General features: G+C 44.5%; 1 protein-coding gene across 2 annotated transcripts in view; it reads right to left on the bottom strand.

Annotated features, from left to right (window-relative positions):
• CA10 (carbonic anhydrase 10) overlaps nt 1-17178 on the bottom strand; it is a 316593-nt gene extending 299415 nt beyond the window's left edge. For both annotated transcript variants that reach the window (XM_029912155.1, XM_029912156.1), the window contains exon 1: nt 16679-17178. In XM_029912155.1, the coding sequence (XP_029768015.1) occupies nt 16679-16739 (61 nt within the window). In that variant the 5' untranslated portion in view covers nt 16740-17178. The remainder of the gene's footprint in view (nt 1-16678) is intronic.
• Between the last annotated feature and the right edge of the window lie 1795 nt (nt 17179-18973).

Below are 18973 nucleotides of genomic sequence, written 5' to 3'. Positions count from 1 at the left end.
ACTTTGTTTCCCTGACTGAAAACCCAACCCACATTCCATTTAGGGAAAATGAATCCGTAGTGTTACATAGAGAAAACAGGATTCTAAATAAATGTACATCAAATGTGTGTGTGTTTCCAAACAAGTGGCTATAAAATCTAAAATCAGGTATTCTGCATATACCACAGTGTACACAACAGCTATGAGTAGGTCTACACTGCCGTCAGAAGGTGTGACTGCAGCACATGCAGCTGGATCAAAGCTAGCTCGAATAACAATAGCAGCAAAAGCTCAACATGGGCAGCCGCTTTTCCACTACGTATCCTCAGTCCTGGGTGAGCAGGACTAGCATGTCTACAGGTGGTGCAATGAAACCTCCCAGCTGCAGTAGACACATTAGAAATAGTGTAGAGCTTTTTAAAAACACAAAAGATCCTGTGTTATGTACACCTTGTCTAGAAAGCCATGCCCCCTTAATTACCATGAAACCATTGCACAGGCCACTGAGGGAGAGAAAAAATAAAAATAATATGTTTTGAAACTCCTTAAACTTTCCTAGAAGATTTATGTTCTAGGTCTTACATCCTGGAACCTCCCAGGACTAGAATCCAGCTGAAGACAGAAGAACCTCTCTCCTGTTTCTAGACATAGATTTCAAGGCCAGAAGGGACCATTGTGATCATCTAGTCTGACCTCCTGTATCACAGACCATAGAACTTCCCAAAAACAATTCCTAGAACAGATCTTTTAGAAAAACATCCTATCTTGATTTAAAAATAGCCAGTGATGGAGAATCCACTGCCACCTTTGGTAAACTGTTCCAATGGTTAAGTACCCCTCACTGTTAAAAATATTAGCCTCATTTCCAGTCTGAATTTGTCTAGCTTCAACTTCCAGCCACTGGATTGCATTGTATCTTTTCCTGCTACACTGAATAGCCCATTATCAAATGTTTGTTCCCATTGTAGGTTCTTATAGACTTATGACATCCGGGGTCCTGAGATAGTCATGTGATCTCATCTATCATCTGATGAGTAACGTACGGTCATCTAAGACATACTGCACTCATTGGCTCCCAATGGAATTATCTGGATATAGGTAAACCAATCACTGAAAGGCAGACCTTTTAAGGGGGGGGGAGGGTTATATTCAATTGCAAATTACCTTGGTCTCAAATCTGAGCCACAGTTTTATTTTCTCTGGGGCATTTTTTAAAAACAAACAAATGATGTTGAAGTTAGTGTTAAAGATGCCTTTTTTGTCATATTCAAGCAAAAGGATATATTTTAACTTTTAAAACATGAAGACATTGCCCTAGTTATAAGCAAAGGCAGGAGGGAGATAAAATTGGGAGTGCTGAGAATAACTCTGCCTGAACTATGCTTGCAAAATCTAGCCTTGCATAAAACTGGCATGAGGTTTTTACACCTAGAATATATAACTGTAACTAGATGCACAAATGCATGTTTGCCCAGCAACGTCAAGTGAGGTAAGTGCAAATTTTGCAGGCTCACAGTTTTGACAATCTGGCTGATAAATGTTTTATTTTAAAAAAAAATAAAAATTGAGTTTACAATTTTGTTCATATTAACCACTACTATGTTACCTGTCATTTCTCTGCATTATAATTTTTTTGCTTTTTTTGTTTCTGGTACAGTCAAGAGAAAAATGGTATGTATTTCATTGGTGGCTTCTATCAAGTCAGGGTTAAACTATAGTTAATACATTTGTTTTAAAATTTTGAATGCACACCTGCTCCTGCCACATTAGTGACACTAGAATAGTCTAGATCTTCACCTTACCTGATATGGAATCCAGAGTTTACTTTGTTTAATCAAAGTATAGTTGATCAAACTACTGAAGTTCTGCAGAAAGGATGGTGCAAATTCCTTCTCACATCAAATCATAGATGTGTAGGACTGGAAGGGACCTCAATAGGTCATCTAGTCCAACCCCCTGCACTCAAGATAGGACTATGTAATAACTAGATGATTCCTGACAGGTGTTTGTCTAACTTATTCTTAAAAACCTCCAATGACAGAGATCCCACAACTTCCCTAGGCAACTTGTTCCAGTGCTTAACTACCCTGACAGTTAGAAAGCTTTTCCTAATGTCCAACCTAAACTTCCCTTGCTGCAATTTAAGCCCATTGCTTCTTGTCCTATCCTCAGAGGTTAAGGAGAACAAGTTTTCACTCTCCTCCTTGTAACAATCTTTTACATACTTGAACACCCCCCTCAGTTTTCTCAACTCCAGTCTAAACAAAGCCAATTTTTTCAAATCTTTACGCATAGGTCATATTTTTATTGCTCTCCACTGGACTTTCTCCAATTTATCCACATCTTTCCTGAAATGTGGCACCCAGAACTGGACACAATACTCCAGCTGAGGCCTTATCAGCACGGAATAGAGTATAAGAATTACTTCTCGTGTCTTCCCAGAATGAGCACTTCAAAAGAATTTAGATTATTTATAATTATGTTTATTGTTCTTAGGCCTCGATCCAGCACAGCACTTAAGCATGTGCTTAAGTACCATCAACTTCAATGTGAATTAAGCAAACGCTTAAGTGTTCTGCTGTTTCCAGGAGTTAGTGCTGGCACAATAAAAGGTAGATGAAGATAACTGTGTTTTTAGGATGCTAGCATGAAAAAACTCACTCAAGGCTACCTATTAAAAATAAATCACATTATTTATTACTCTATTTTGCATCCCATTCTTCACCAAGTTAAATACCTGTGACTCTAGGGCAAAGGCACAATTACATGAGAAGTCTAGACTGGCAAAGATGTATTGCTAACAACTAGCAAGGAGTGTGCCAGAAGGGTACTGAGGATAAAAAATATCCACCTGCAGGTAACTTAAATTCTGTCTGCAATTACTAAATGCCACATGGCACCCTCAGGTTGATCTGAGCAGAGTGGAGAAGTCTGTGGAGTCTTTGTAGATCACTCTGTTTTCCAGCAGGAATGAAAACATATTAAAACAATGAGAAATTGCCCTTAAAAAGTGTGAAGAGTATAGTAAGAGTTATTCAAAAGGAAAATTAGATGAATATACTGGAAAATGGCTACTAGGAAATGTAGATATCATGGGTGAAATCCAGGCAATAGCGAAGTCAATGGCCAAAACTCCAAATGCCATTGGCTTCAAGGTGATCAGCATTTCACCCTGGAATATTAATTCACATTCATGTGCATGGAACATCCTGTGAGTATATCGATATCTAAGGGAATCTGTTGGTCAGCAGGTACAATGTTAATGGAACAAAGACTGGAAGAGAATAATTTAGGGGCTGATTCTCTAGAATCATGTACATTCTGCTGTCATTTACATCAGTGCAAAGGAAGAGTCAAACACTACCAAATCTTAATGGTGATGGCTTAAATGGAATTTTAAATGATGCATAAACTTTGTACATGCTCCCCCCGCCCCCAATAGGAGTGAATGTCACCTTAATAGCTCTTGGTCTACATCAGGGGGCAGGGGCGGATGTGGCCTCCCAATTCAATGGGTGCACTGACCCCACACTTCTTCCTCTCACCCCATTCCTTCCCTCTTCCTACCAGCTCAAGGTTTCTGGGGGGGGAAAGGATTTTAGGGTCTGTCTCCATCCCACATCCAGCCCTGCTCCCCTCTCTGTCCCACAACCACTCTCTGAGTCCCTGGGAAGGAGATGCCATCGCAACCTGGAGTGGGCAGAAGCCCACAGACCGGGCTGGCCTTCCCTCAACTGCAGTGGCACAGGCTCCCCCTCAACCTGTCCATTCACTCGCACCACAGCTCCCTGCCCCATCACACCGGACAAGGAGAACAGCCCGGCTTGCCCCACCCCCCATCATTACTCCTCCCTGCTGGCTCAAGGCTTTGCAGTGGTCCCCAGCACAGTTGCCCTGGTTCCAGCAGATGGAGCAGGCCCCAGGTGTTGGCCACGCTAGGCACTCCCTCTCAGCAGGACTGCTCCTTCCCACACCCAGCTAGCTTGAGGCTTCCCACAGTGCCCCGGCATCATTTTGTGAGCCCACCTGGGGCAAACTGCCCCTTTTGTCCCCTTCCCCCATCTGGGCGGCTCTGCCTACGTGAGTGCATATCCAGGGATGATTTCCCCAGCTACGGCCGCCACTGATCAGGGGAATCAAAATCAAGATAAACCAAATTTAATTAAATATTAATGGGCCTAATTCATACTTCAGCCCTACATTAGAGTAACTTAATTGACATCAGTATAAATTGGTGTAACAGAGAGGAGAATCAAACTCTAATGACTGCAATTATATTTGTGCAATATGAGACCTGCTCTAATGCTGGGGTTTTCCATACTCAAGAGATAGTCATAATCCCTCATGATTTCTAGAATGCATTCTGACCAGGTGTTTTTCTAAATGATTTTCGAGCAGCTCAGGTATTATTTTTCACCCAGCAGAATGGACAGATTCATTCAGCTGTAATAGACAAAAATGTACATTTCAGTGCAGAGGAAGGAAAGAGAGATGGGAATGAGATCTGTGATAGAAGATAATAGCCCTCACTCCTCATTACCTTGCACCTTGTGCAGTCATTCACACTTGTACAAAACAGAGCAACCTGCTACTGTTCTGGGAGCATTTTATACCCACTTGGCACTATACCACCTAGGTACGAGACAGTGGAAATTCAGGCCCAACGTGAGAGCGACTTTCAGGACTGTAGGGGGCAGAGGTTCCCCCGAGTCCCCTCCAGACCCCATTTCTAGTCATTTATCGCATCCTCCCCCACAGTTCCTAGCACGAGGGGTTCTCGGAACAAAACAGACAAATGAAAGATCCTCTCATTCCCTTACGAGGGCTGAAAATGTGAGTGAAAACAAAGAAAGACAAAGGTGGCCGGTGTCTCAGGCAGTCTTTCTGGATTTGGCCCTTTGGGCTCAGTCTATCAATGGGTCCATTGTCTTTTAGTGGGGTCTACCTCCAGCCCCTCTGTCACGGAGTCACCAGGCAGTACTCTGGAACTATTCCATACGAAGCCAGTCAGGACGCTAGGGGAGCCTCCTCTCTCTGAGCATACTGTCTCCAGGGCAAAAGCTTACACTGCTTCGACCTTCCTGGGTCTGACCTCGGAGCATTCAGCATCCCCTTCTCACACCGTGCGCTTCCCACAGTGAGTCCGCACAGGCGGGGCTCTTGGGGAAGCCAGTGGGCCCTGCACCCCAACTCCGCAATCGGACGTGACTCTCAGCCAGCCATTAAAACAGAAGGTGTATTAGACGACAGGAACACAGTCCAAAACAGAGCTTGTAGGTACAGGAAACAGGACCCCTAAGTCAAGTCCATCTTGGAGGCAGGGAGGCCAGGCCCTGGGTCTGGGTGTCCCTCTCTTTCCCCAGCCAGCTCCGAAACCCCCTCCAGCCTCTCCTCTGGCCTTTGTCTCTTTCCCGGGCCAGGAGGCAACCTGATCTCTTTGTTCTCCAACACCTACAGTTGGCACCTTTGCAGGGGAGGGGCCCAGGCCATCAGTTGCCAGGAGACAGGGTGTCAGCCATTCTCTATGCAGAAGCATCACACCGGCCCTCTAAGGCTCTGCAACAATCACACACCCTTATCCCACCACCTAGATACTTAAGAAAGGCATAGGGGAAACTGAGGCACCCACACGGTATTCAGAGAAAACATTAAGAACATTCCCACTTCGTCACACCCTCCTCTTCGGGTGTGCTACTTTGCAGGTCTGTGCCGCTTCAGGAGTGGTGAGGCCTGTGATGGTTTTCCTCTTGGCTGACTTTATCTGCTGTCAGCAGTATCTGAGGTGGAGCAGTCCTTCTACCATTCACCGACCCTTCCTGTGGCAGGTTTTCCCTTTTTAAACAACCTCACACTGCCCCCGCAGAACAAGCCTTGCAGGTGCGCCTCATTAGTGCTGAATTGGCCCAGAGGAGCTCGTTAGTCTCCTCACCACCAGAGCGATAGCCTGTCCCTTCACAAAGCCCAATATAATGAGAGAGCTTAACCCAACTATGTGGTGCACAAGACAAAGGGATGAGTTCTAGCAAACAGGCACCAATTTGAAGGTCAACCTAATAAGAGTTAGATTTATCATCTATTTGATCTGTTCCAGGTTCTCAAAAGCCTTTGGAATTAGTAGTTTAACACAAGGCACAAATAAAAGAAAGCAAATGATATTTGGCGAGTAATAAGGCTTGAGTAACAAGTCAAGCTCCAGTAAACCTATGGAGAGGCCAGAGGCTAAGAGCAAGAGGAGAGAATGTGATCACATATTCAAATTGCCCTGCTAGGCCTCAAGCGCTGAAAGTTTTAAAGGTACCCATGTTTTGGTAAGTAGCAAGGCCAAGGAGTTCAGGGCCTTCTGCTCTTCTATGTAAGCTGTCCCTACACAGGGCAGTGGCCCTAGAAACTTTCCACCACAGGCGTGCAGTTTGCCTCATGCTACAGAGGCCAAAATTAAGTCGGCTAACCAGCAGATTTCAGGGACTCCATTAGAAGATGAGGGCTCTTTCCCACAGCACAGGCCAGGCCCCTTGGCTTTCTGAGTCCTCTTGACAGCTTAGCTCCTTCAGCCCCTGTACCGCGAGAGGCCCCTCAGCTGTTGGCTGCCCCAAATCCTCCCTGGAGGGGGCAGGGCCACCCAGAGGATTCAGGGGGTCTGGGGCAAAGTGGGGGAGCTGCGGCACTTGTACTCACCCAGCGGCGGTCCGGGTCTTCGGCGACATGGGGCCCTTCAGTCGCGCCGCGTCTTCGGCAGCACTGAAGGACCCGGAGTGACTGAAGGGCCCCCCGCCGCCAAAATGCCGCCAATGACCCGGACCGCCGCCGGGCCAGAGCTCGCGGGGCCCCTGTGGGGCCCAGGGCAAATTGCCCCACTTCCCCCGCCCCCCCCCGGAGGCCCTGGGAGGGGGAGTGGGAGATCATAGAGTGATGCGGGAAGCCACACATTACTGCAGGTTTACTCAGCAGTAACTAGCATTGTTTTGCCCTGCAGATTGCACCTCCACCCTTTTCACCCCCCAATGGTGATGCTCTCCCAGATTCCACGCCATCGCCAATCAGTTGCTGGAGTGCAGACTCCCCTCCACTCACAGAAACAAATGGCAACACTGGAGCATTAGAAATACAAACTAAGGACTAGGGCCTGTAATTCTCTGAAGCCATTTTCATGAGGGTGTTAAAGAGCTAATATAGCGGTTTGGTCTTAGGCCCCAATTCTGACCCTTACAGTGGCTGGGCAAACTCCCGGCACCTGCGTGAAGAACCACTGAATTCAACAGGGCTGTGTCTGTGCACAATCAGCATCAGAATCAGGGCCCAAGGCTAACCCAATAGATGGAAGGGGTGTGAGAAGCTGAGGAGAGAGAAAATGGACAACAGTTTAACAATATTTAAGGATTAACGTCTAACATCCCTGTTGGGTGACCTTGGGCAAGTCATTACACCTCTGGGCCTTATTGTCCCCCATTCTGCAGATGCGGAAACTGATCCTTACCTTCCTTGCTTAGTGCTTTGAAATCTAAGGAGAAAAGTTTACATGAGAGCTAAGTATTTATTAATACAAGGCTTGTTTTGTTCATAATTTACCTAACTGGGTGTTGATGGACCCATATCCTATGGTCCTCACTCAGACAAAACTCATGTAGAAATCACAGGAAGTTCTTCAGACTTCCTTATTCAGGGAAAGATTAGGACCCATATGTTTCGAGACTTCAGTCATTCAGAATCTCTTACGGGGGAGGGATAGCTCAGTGGTTTGAGCATTGGCCTGCTAAACCCAGGGTTGTGAGTTCAATCCTTAAGGGGGCCACTTAGGGATCTGGGGCAAAATCAGTACTTGGTCCTGCTAGTGAAGGCAGGGGGCTGGACTCAATGACCTTTCAAGGTCCCTTCCAGTTCTAGGAGATGGGATATCTCCATTAATTTATTATTTTATCTTCCTCCTGGCAACTACACTTCTCCCTTCCGTAATTTAAAACTGCAGTTTCCCAAATTTTATATATATATTTGCCATATAATTCACCTGCGAAGGAGATGGATTTCCTCTCACATAAGGATAAATGACTCACTGTCCACCAAACCTCATTTACAGGTGGCTCTGTGATAAAATGTATGTTTCCTATTCAACATTTGAATGTTGGCCTTCAGAGAGCGCAGAGGACAATCTACTTCCTTTTGCCACCATGTGTAGCAAGCACAGATCAATGCTCTCTCCAGTGGCCAGATCATGCCACCTCGCCAAAGGAGTGACTCTATGTGGGGAAATTCCTTCAGTTACTCACCTAAATAACTTGTTGGGAGTGCAGGTATGGTTTGCCAAAAGGCATGCCCATTCCACCTCTGCTTCAAATCCCACAGTTGTCCACACACTCATGCACCCAGGGGGTTAGGCGCCCTGTACTACTCCCTCGCCCTCTCTCCCCACACTGGTATGACAGGTGCTACAGAAGCCCTGTTATCCTAGTCTCTCGACATAAGCCTGGAGCAAACCCGGATACTATGAAAGTTCATAGTGGGAAGGGTCAGCAATAAATTCAGCAAGAAATTGCCTGCAAATCTGCAGGGAGGAAGATGTCACATAAGGTGGCTCAATCTATCCCCATGGACAGACACTGCTCCCAAAAGCTACCGATACAAGGTGGCTTCAGAGGAAAGGAAGAATAATGCTGCTTAGTTTCCTCTTTCTTCTTGCATGTGCTTACTGGGCACTTTGGGTCAATAACTGCACACTTTTTCATCCACTTCACACCTAAAAGTTTGACAACATGACCTCATATCAGGATAAATATACTGCACACCAGGGGTTGATCATGTAATCTGCTGACACCTCTTGCAAAGTGCTGATCACCTTGAACTCCCATGGAAGAAGTGCAAATGGGCAATAATTGTTGAGAGTGCTCCACACCTAGCAGGGTAAGACAGGTATGACCATTATTCGTTACACTATTATGTCTATTTTAATCCTCCATTTCTCAAAGGTTTTATCATCTTTTAGTGAGTTATTTGCAAAATAAGACTATAATGGTATTTTACTGTCAAATATTTATGTTACAATAGGTGATACTGCCTGGGAATTTATGTTCTACATTTTATTATAAAAACAAAGATTTACAAGACTTCTATAAACAGAAACTGTATTTTTGTATGGTATGGAATTTAAAGGGGGAAACCCAATGACAACAGCTACTTGGTTTAGTTTTAAGCATTCTCCTTATTCTATCACTGAACCATTGTGTTAGAGCGTGGAAACCATAAACTGCTAGTTTCTTTCCATTTTTCAAGCTGAGTAAAAGGCAAATACTAAACCAATAGCGTAAAGTCTAGCAGTGCCCCAAGACTGTGTGGGTGGACCCCTTTATACCTAGATGGAGCCTCACTGAAGTTAGAGGGAGCACAGGGCTCTGCCATGCACAGCAGCTTGCCAGATATGGGCCGGTTTCTCATTTACCCCAAAACCACTTTCCATCATTATAGCAGTGCCAAGGGGTTTTATAAAGTGGGTGTGAATGTCATTCTACATAGCCTCAAGCTTCCTCTAACTGACATGTCAACAATTAAGCACCTGGGTTTAAGAAGAAATTTTCCCCATTGGCATGTTACTGCCCAGTTAACCAGTATGGAGGACTTACACTTGTCTCTGAAGCATCCAGTACTGGCCACAGGTCACAGACAGGATACTAGATTAGATGGACTAGTAGTTTAATATGATACAGCGGTTCCTATAATAATTAATATCTGCCTTTAGCACATTCCACTGGAGGACCTCAAACCATTTCATAATCAGTAATTCATAGATTCATAGATTCAAGGACTGAAAGGGACCTCGAGAGGTCATCGAGTCCAGTCCCCTGCCCTCATGGCAGGACGAAATACTGTCTAGACCATCCCTGATAGACATCTATCTAATCTACTCTTAAATATCTCCAGAGATGGAGATTCCACAACCTCCCTTGGCAATTTATTCCAGTGTTTAACCACCCTGACAGTTAGGAACTTTTTTCTAATGTCCAACCTAAACCTCTCACAACATCCCCGTAAGATGGCTAAATCAGCAAGAATGGTATTATCTGTGTCATTACATTAGAATTAGATGTTCTCTTACTTTGGGTTAGTTTCTAAACAGTAAATCCCACTGGAAGATGCCACTGCCAGAACTTATAAGGAACATCATTCCTTTTTTATTTTCTATTTATTGTTACCATTACCGTTCGTCTACCATAATGGAATTTTGTTTGCTAGCTGGAATTCTTGATTGTCGACAACCACTTTTTAGTATGGTTACGTTTGCACTGTAATGCCATCAAGCAATGCAAACATAACCACACTAAAAGCAGAAACAATGAATCTGAACAGTCCATTTAAATCCTTTACTTCTACTTTCTACTCCTCCAAACGTGGACTATAAATAGAATAAAAAAGGGATGGGAGCAAGATAATCAATTTATCCCCATATGTCAAAGGGTTGCCATAACTATGACTCTTACCCAGCTCTGACCATGGCACAAAGGTTGTAGTAAGTATATGATAAAACAAATATCTACATCTTTTCTATCAGCAGCCATGTTCCAAAGGTACTGTAAGGCCTGGACACTACAGCGATTGCAAGGCCATCTAAAAAACTATTAGCGTGGGATCCAAAGAGCCAAGAGAAGGGCAGCTCTGATTACAAAACAAAAATACAAGCAGGCTTAATTTGTGATATCCAAAGAGGAGAATTTAGTTAGATTATTAAGACCCTGACAAACAAAAGGACTCTCAATAGATTTTTTTCCTTTTTGGACAAGAACTAACACGGTGGTCTGCAATTTCCATTTACACCATGAAAGAGGTTCACTTCCTGCCAAAAGAATGTTAGTCATCAACGGGTCAGCAATGATGCATAGCTTAAGCTACATCCGTTCCCCGACCTTTAAGTAGCAGTAATGTACAATAACACTTTGCCAATCACACAGGAGTATTTGAAACACGAGGTTTTATGGTAAGCATGTACTCCCTGTTCATTGGTGTACAGGGAATATTCATGATGCAAAAGCAAAGCTATCCACCATTTAAATCTTTGATTTAACATCTAGGTTGTTTGCTAAAGATATTATGACTGAAACCATTTGTGGAATCTCAAGAACAAAACTAGAGAAACTAGCATCAGTTGAATTTGAAAACAACTGTATCTTAGAGTCAAGAGTGTCTTCTACATCTATGATCACATTCAGGCCCTTCAAGTGGGAAGTACTGATTATTATTTTAATTTTGTCTTGCAGGCTTGGTGTCTAGTTCAGATTCATTAACAATGAGACTGCATAGCAAGGCCAAAAGATAGATACAGCTTTAGGAACAGCAGATTTTAATCATGGTTGTTTGTGAAAACAATAGCAGAGATTACAGCTCTCCCTCTTCAGGTTTATTTGTCCAACAGAAAACAGTTTGTTATAACATCTGCAAAATTATTCATAAACTTCGCTTTCCCATATACTCACACCAGCAAAAAATAAGTACATAATTTTACCACCTATTTGGTCATGTGTTGTAGCTGGCAAGCTAATGAAACAAATAGGATAGCTGAAAATATAAAAAGGACATGAAAATATTTATAATTGACTACAAGGCCATTTCAGTAGCATTTAAAAAACAGGAGCAACTTAACATCCTTTGAAAGAGATGAAATATCTGTGGCACTTCCAACATGAGGAGGCATTCAAAACATTTACAGCACCAGAGGAAGAGCGTCAAATCATACAAAGAACAGGAGTACTTGTGGCACCTTAGAGACTAACAAATTTATTAGAGCATAAGCTTTCGTGGGCTACAACCCACTTCTTCGGATGCAACTAGTTCCAACCTGAAAGTCTTAGGAACTGAAAGCCCTTCCTAATCCCTGCAAACATCTGGCCTCAATCCTTCAGTCTGATACGAACTGAAGGCCCCAAGTCAATGCAGTTTTCCCACTAACTTCAATGGACTCCACGCAAGGCTAAGGGCCTGCCCGCACACTTTAGTTTACAGGACTGGAACCCAAGAGGACAAGAGGCCATCATACACAGGATGCCAAAAGCTCTAAGCCATTTATCATACCAAACTATTGGCTGTATAGTCCCATATATCATTATGTCTAATGATGGCACATCAGTTGCATGTCCCCCCATGTATGCATAGTTCTTTCCCCTGGAACCTTACACTGTTTACTTATCAGTAGCCTTCTGCAGTCACCAAAATCATGAGAAAAATCCACTTTTGTAGAAATATCTGAGTAATTAAATGTCCATAGTTTTTGGTCCTGAACTACTGATGTACATTGCAGCAATAGCAACTAATAGGCGGAACTCTCTCCTCTCACCTACCTGACTTCTACAACATTGAAACTCCACTGACTACAACTGACTTACTTCTGCAGTATACTGGTGTGGGACAGCAGTATCAGGCCCTATAACTTTAGGTGCTCAACTATAGGCCTGGAAAGGGGGTGAGCCAAGTAGGCTTTGTGTTCTCTTTGTGCTTCCCAAATCCTGGGGCCATCCAGAAGCTAATTCCACCCCCAGCACAATTCAGAGCACCTTAAAAGCTATTCTGCATTATAGCAGCTGGTAACCACCCCCAAGAGACAGTAACACCAGTTAAAGATCAGATGGCATGCAGCAGTGCTCCAACACACTCACTCTCACCTCCAGCCACACCCTCAATACCAGGGGAGGCTATATCAGTTTTAGACCACCAAGGAATTCCTTCATGTGGGAAGCCTTAGCTGCCTGCTGAATCAGTGGAAAGGGGCCATACATGTCTGGACAACAGCAACGATGAGACTATTCTCAGATAAGAGTTCTGGGGGACTGCATGCATTTCATTTATATGAGCTTCTCATTGACCAAGGACATTATGAGGTACTGTATCACAATTACAGTATGCCACGAAGAACCTGAGCATCCAAGTTCCACAAACTTTTCTATTGAATGGATCCAAAGAGAGCTTGTTTAAGCAGAAACCTGAACATTCAATGCACGTGACAACTTATGTTTAAAAAAAAAAAGTTTAACATACCGCAAAGGTTTGAAAAGAGCGTCTTCTGTTACACTGGGTTGGCAAATGTCTAAAATCATGAGAACATTACAGGAGATTTATGTAAGTGACTGTAGAAGCAAATGTGGCAGCCATTATGTGAGCAGCAACATCCCACCCATAGCTGTGAACATTGCAGCTAATTAATCTACAGTGGTATTACACAGGAAGGGAATTTTGGCCGTGATAGCACAGACCATAATCCCCTTGCCTTTTACTCAGTGTCAGGATTATCTGCAACTTCCATGAAATAGCAGCCAGAAGGGATCTTATTTTAACATCCTGTCTAAAGGACGACATCTCCATTGGCACAACATTCTGTCAATGCCATACTACAGCATCATTATAAAGGACATGAACCTATAAGATCATTTGAATCAGACATAGACACTATTTACAAAAGCATTAGAAATGCAGCAGTGTATTTTTTTAAAGAGGGTTTTCATTCCCTTCTATATAGTTAAAATGATTTTCTTGTTCCAATAAGTCTGTTCTTATTTATCATTCACGCAATCAAAGCTCGGTTCTCTTTTTAAACAGCTTCAAGCAGCCAAAATCATAATTCAGTGTTTGTAGAAAATAAAAACATCTAGCTTAAGAAAAACATGTGCAAACAAATATACTGGTTTTGAAATAAATGTCACTAAATCAAATTTATATAAAAAAAACAATTGTTTTACTTCTGCATTCCAGTACCATTCTTCCCAGACCAACCCAACATATCATTAACTGAGGCACAGATAGTTAACTGATGAATGAGGAACATTAGGTGGAAGGTGACTGATGCAATAAGCATTCATTCTTTTAAAAAAAAATATCGGTACTTCTTTTAGTAAACGAAACTCTGTTTCCTTATCTGGAACACCACTAACATGCTACCAAAATTAAAGCTGCCTGTCACAATATTTGAGATATAAATGATCTTTCCTATTAGTCTTTGTTTCCCAATCTACTCAAACTGTCACATGGGAGGGAGGAGGTTATGACATCAGAAAGTGGCAAGCATGTGTAAAGACTGCAATCTTCATGTTAAACATGAAATAGAAGTGCATAACTGGATAAGAAGCTATATTCAGTACAAGTTATATTTTAATACGCATACAAAAGACTGCTCGAAATAATGTTTCATATATTTTCAGCCAGACATTTTTATTATGTTTATTAATATAACCAGTCAACAGATGGGGTAAGGAAACCTAGCTTTCCATATTCAGCTGATTTCAAAGTGACATCATTGGTTTTGTAGCCTCTGGTTACGTATCAACTATGTTAAACAGGACCCGATCCAACACTCATTGAAGTTAATGGAAAGACACACACAGATTTAAATGGACTTTGAATCAGGCCCTCAATAAGTGCAAGTGAAAGATACATGTATACAACACCAATAGAAAAAACACAGTCTCATAGTCCATTACTAAAATAACGGTTCCAAAAAAATGCTATAGTTAATTTAAAAATAATTTACTTTTGTAATTAGCAAGAAATGTATTTCTAGAGCACTTTCCTCGGTTAATTTCTTTTTGTGATTACCATGCTGACTGCATGACAGGCTAAAAATAAAAGGTTCTGGAATAACCTGGAATATAAAGTTCTGGAATACATGTTAATTTGGGACAAGTCTCCACAGGTTTCAAAGCCTTCTTGAACCTCAAGCACTATCAAAGGATCACTATATACGCTTCCTTAATATGCTACAGAGCATAGTGCAAAAAAAAAAAAAGGCGGAGAAGGGGGGGGGGCGGAGAGAAATGAAGCATTAGTGCCAAGCAGATATAGGCAGATCTTAATCCCTCTTTCTGAGATGACAAGTACTAAGAAGCCATGAAAAACGAGTATTCCTGGGGGAAACATATATGGAAGTGAAGGCTAAATATATATAAACATCCTGAATGAGGTTAAAGCAAACTATCTGAGGCCACACAGCAAAAAGCAGCCTGTAGTTCACTGTATTCCTTAAAAAATAAAGGATGGATATCAGACTGTTCTCAATGCTAGAGGGAGATGGAGAGCCAAAAAAGAGCCCCTGCAGGACTTATCCCACTCAGTTTCAGAAGCAGGGTTTTGGTTTGGGTGGCAGCGGGTGGCGCTGAGATCAGGGGATACTATCCCTGTGACCATCTCAAGACGTTAATCTTCGAGGTGACAAGAATCTTCCTCCTTCCCATGCTCACACCAAGGAGTTCATTATTCCATTGCTGTTATTTTTAAAGATGATGTGTAATTTGAAAAGTGCTAGACAGCTGGCGAATCACACTAGGTTAGACAGCAAAGTGTGAGGCTTGGATGAAAGAGGCAGTGCGGGGGGGTGGGGGGGGAGGGTCATGCCATTCTAAGGAGTGAGAGGGTGGGTTATCCAGGTGGCACATATGAGAGTGGATTAGCACAAGGGCAGTCTGAGATACTACCAGTATGAGAGGACCCATCACCCAGATGCAGAGGGTGCCAATCTAAATGCCAGTGGTACCAACGCAGGGAAAAGGGGTTGGATTACTCAGGGGGCTGAGGTAGGCACTACCAGTCCAGGGGCAAGAGGAGAGGTGAGGCAGGTGCAGATCATGCAAAATGATGTAGATACTGCCAATGTGGGGAGGGGAGGTGGTTAGTGCAGGTGATGACAATCCAGCAGTGGAGAAGCCAGATTAGACCAGGGACTGGTGCAGGGAGTGCCAGTTGGTACAAGGGCTGGTAGTGTGAGTTGGTGCAGATGCTGATGGTCACTGGGGAGCTGCAAGTTTTACTAAGCGCTCCTGGCTCTGCACTGAGGCCCAGTGGGATCTCCCTCCCTGAAATGGAATAGCCGATGCTGTCAGAGTTCCCATTCACAGGTTTATGCAATGACTCCAGGGCAGAGGCAGCCTGCAGGGAAGAGAAGCAGATAAGGCAGCTTGGATCCCCCTGGTGCCATCCCAAACTAGAAAGCTGGCTGGCTCCCCCACAGTTGCTCCTGCAATATAATTATTCCAGCATGACTGACCTGACAAATTAACGAGCTAGCCAGGGCTTCTGAAGTAGAAAAGAGTGTCTTCCCCAAGAATAAATTGCTCTAATCCTTAACACTAGATACCCTGCCATGCCTATTCATTAATTGGACAGGCTCTGGTGACAACTGAAATTACCTGACTTCTGCAGAATGGTAGAAATCTTTGCAACCTTGAAACGGAAGAGTCTGAAACAGGATTCCCAGCCACACTGTTTGGGTTTTTGTTTTTTTTTTTAAATCCTTTTACAGCACACACTGTAAACACACTGCTCACTACCATTCCTTCTTTTGCAACCCCTAAAAAACGTGGCACACCAGAACATGAGAACTGTGCCAGTGAACAGCAATCCTTTTAAAACCCCCACATCAACCGAGTTTTAGCTCTGTAAAAGCCATGACATGCTGGGATTACTGTAGCAATGTAGCAATTAATTATTGCAATCACTGTGTGTTAGGAATGACTACCAGTGTGCTACCAAATCACTGCAATTAATTATTGCAACCAATGCACCGTAATTAATGCACTATCAGAGTAGAGGGGGGCAAAAGGCACCTAACGAATCTCTTAAACTAATTTAGCCACGATTAGCACTGCTATTTTTTATTTTATTTTTTATTTCTCGCACTTCTACGGACGGCGAAACCCGAATACACTGCTGATATTTCCCCCCTTACATGTTCGCTGCGTACCTGAAATGCAGACGATGAAATTGGCTTGCAGAAGAAAAAGCACCTCCCAAACAATTTCCATCCTCCGATTCTCATGCCAAGTGCATCCCTCGGCGAAAAGAAATAACAAAGATCAATATCGCAGTTTGAACGATCCCAGCAAATCTCCTTTCGGACTTGCAGACTGTATTCCCCAGATGTGCTGACAACACATGTCCGAGCTCTCTCTCTGCACGGCTCAAGCGAGATCCCTTCCCTTCCTTCGCCCTCCAAAAAAGACCAAGAAGGCGGCAACCACCAGCCCTGGGCTCTTCCTCCAGGAGTGAGACAAAAATCCACCAGATCTCCCAACAAGACATAGACAACAAACGCCAGCCGATCCGGTCCGGAGAGTCTCTATTCCAGGGCAGCCAGCTGCAAGTTACCCCCGAACTCTGCACGACTCACCGGGGCACTGCCACAAAGCCCCATGCCGGGGGAGGAGGGTGGGTTTCCTCTCCTGCTTCTACAAAGGGATCAGAAGGAGATTAATACACGTGGCTACGCATGAGACCCCCCATGCGTGTTATTTCACGTACATAACACGAACTAGAAAACACAGTATCATAGCCCAGTTCTCCTTGCAAAACGCTTTGGCTCCCGTAATTCCCCCTTCAAGCAAACGAGACTTTCCGCAATGCAACTGCAGGGGTCGTTCTTCCCACGTCTACGGATTTCCCCTCGCCTGGTTTCCAAGTTAGAGGGGAAATCACGTCGGGGGAGAAAAGAAAAAAAAAAAAGAGCGGTGGGGTTCGTCTCCAATCTCTGATTTGCATTTACCAGTTGGTTCAGGTTAATGAAGCCTCCGAAGCACCAAGCGAAGAAACAACGTAGCTTGGGAGGGTTTCAATTGATTTTAAATACACACGCGCGCCCCAAATGTAAACCTGCTCTTTAGGGGTCCGCGGTCAAAGGGCAAGCAGCGGTGGGGTGCAGCGGTGTGCCATGACCTGGCCGGTCACTCGGGTGCCAACGCGCAGAGGGAAACATGCGACTGTATTTGAAAACTTATTTCAAAACAAGCAAGTTTGCACAGGTTGGGGTGCGGAGCTGCGACAAGAGGATCCAGCCAGGAGTTAGCAAAAAGTAGTTGCATGGCAGGGCGTATCGAATTGCTTTCCTGAACCCACATTACTTCCACGCAATTGATCCTCCTCCCCCTCCCTTATCCAAACACACACACTATTTTAGTGCAACCTTTTACTTACCCCCGCAAAAACGTTCGTCTTTTCCCCCCCTCAGCTCAGGGGGGATTGGCACGCCTGCCTGCAGTCCCCCAAAGAAAGAGGCCAAGCTCCAAGCCGCTTGCTGCAGCCCCCTGGGCAGGATTTACAGCCCAATCCCGCTGCTCTGAGGGGTGGGGAGCCTTCTCGCGGAGGGGAATCTTTGGCTTTGGGCTCCAGGAGGCTCCCCGCCTGCGATGCGCTCACCAGAGCTCGCAGGAGCTTGGCGAGGCAGCGCGCGCGCACAGGCGCGAGCCGGCGGGTGAGGCCGGCAGCGTTCCACCGGGGAGGCGGCGCGCGGGGAGGCGGCCGCAGCTGTAGAAGAGGCCGCTCCAGGTTAGCAGCTAGGGCTGGAATAGCTCGGGGGGGGGGGGGGGGGAAGAAAGGCGGTAGGAGTTAATCACTGCTGCAACCTCGGCTTTTTGTACGGCACACTCCAAAAGCGTCTTCACACTTTATTTTAAAATATGGACTAGTTGGTGTTGCAAAATAAATAACTACACGAGCAATAGTGTCACCGTGCTTTATTGGGGAGGGGCAGGGCGGGAAATGGAGGCAGTGTTAAAAATCGGCGGGGGGGGAGCAATTTAATATAGATTCCGGGAGACTGAGGATGCATGAGGCGGTGTTTGGGTTATAGATGAAGCGGCAAACGAAGGGCAGGTGCGCGGGAGTGATATTGCATTAGGCTTCCGCCTACCTTTGATGCACGCATGATGGATTGATCGTAGGGTGAGGGAAGGAAGTGGGCTTTAGGTGATAAACAGAACATCCCAGCTCACGGCAGGTGCGCAGAGGTGATATTGCAAATGCTCCAGCTGAGGATGCTTATATAGAGATAATAGAAAGGGTGGGGGAAAGAGAAGGGACGGGCAGCTTTGAGTTAGAAATCCTAAAGTGGGGCAGGTGTGCAGAGGTGATATTGCAAATATTTCAGCTGAGGCGCCATGCATACTAGATTGAGCATAGGGTTGGGGGTTATAAATAGAGCTCCAAGCACACGGTATAGCTGTAAAACGGAACTTTGCTCGCATTCGAGTAGTAAATGGAGCAT

The sequence above is a fragment of the Terrapene carolina genome, unplaced genomic scaffold (assembly GCF_002925995.2).
Source record: "Terrapene carolina triunguis isolate 2854851 unplaced genomic scaffold, T_m_triunguis-2.0 Scaffold192, whole genome shotgun sequence".
Taxonomy (NCBI): Eukaryota; Metazoa; Chordata; order Testudines; family Emydidae; genus Terrapene; species Terrapene triunguis.
The sequence above is the reverse complement of the archived record's forward strand: the minus strand, read 5'-3'. Positions and strand labels throughout refer to the sequence as shown.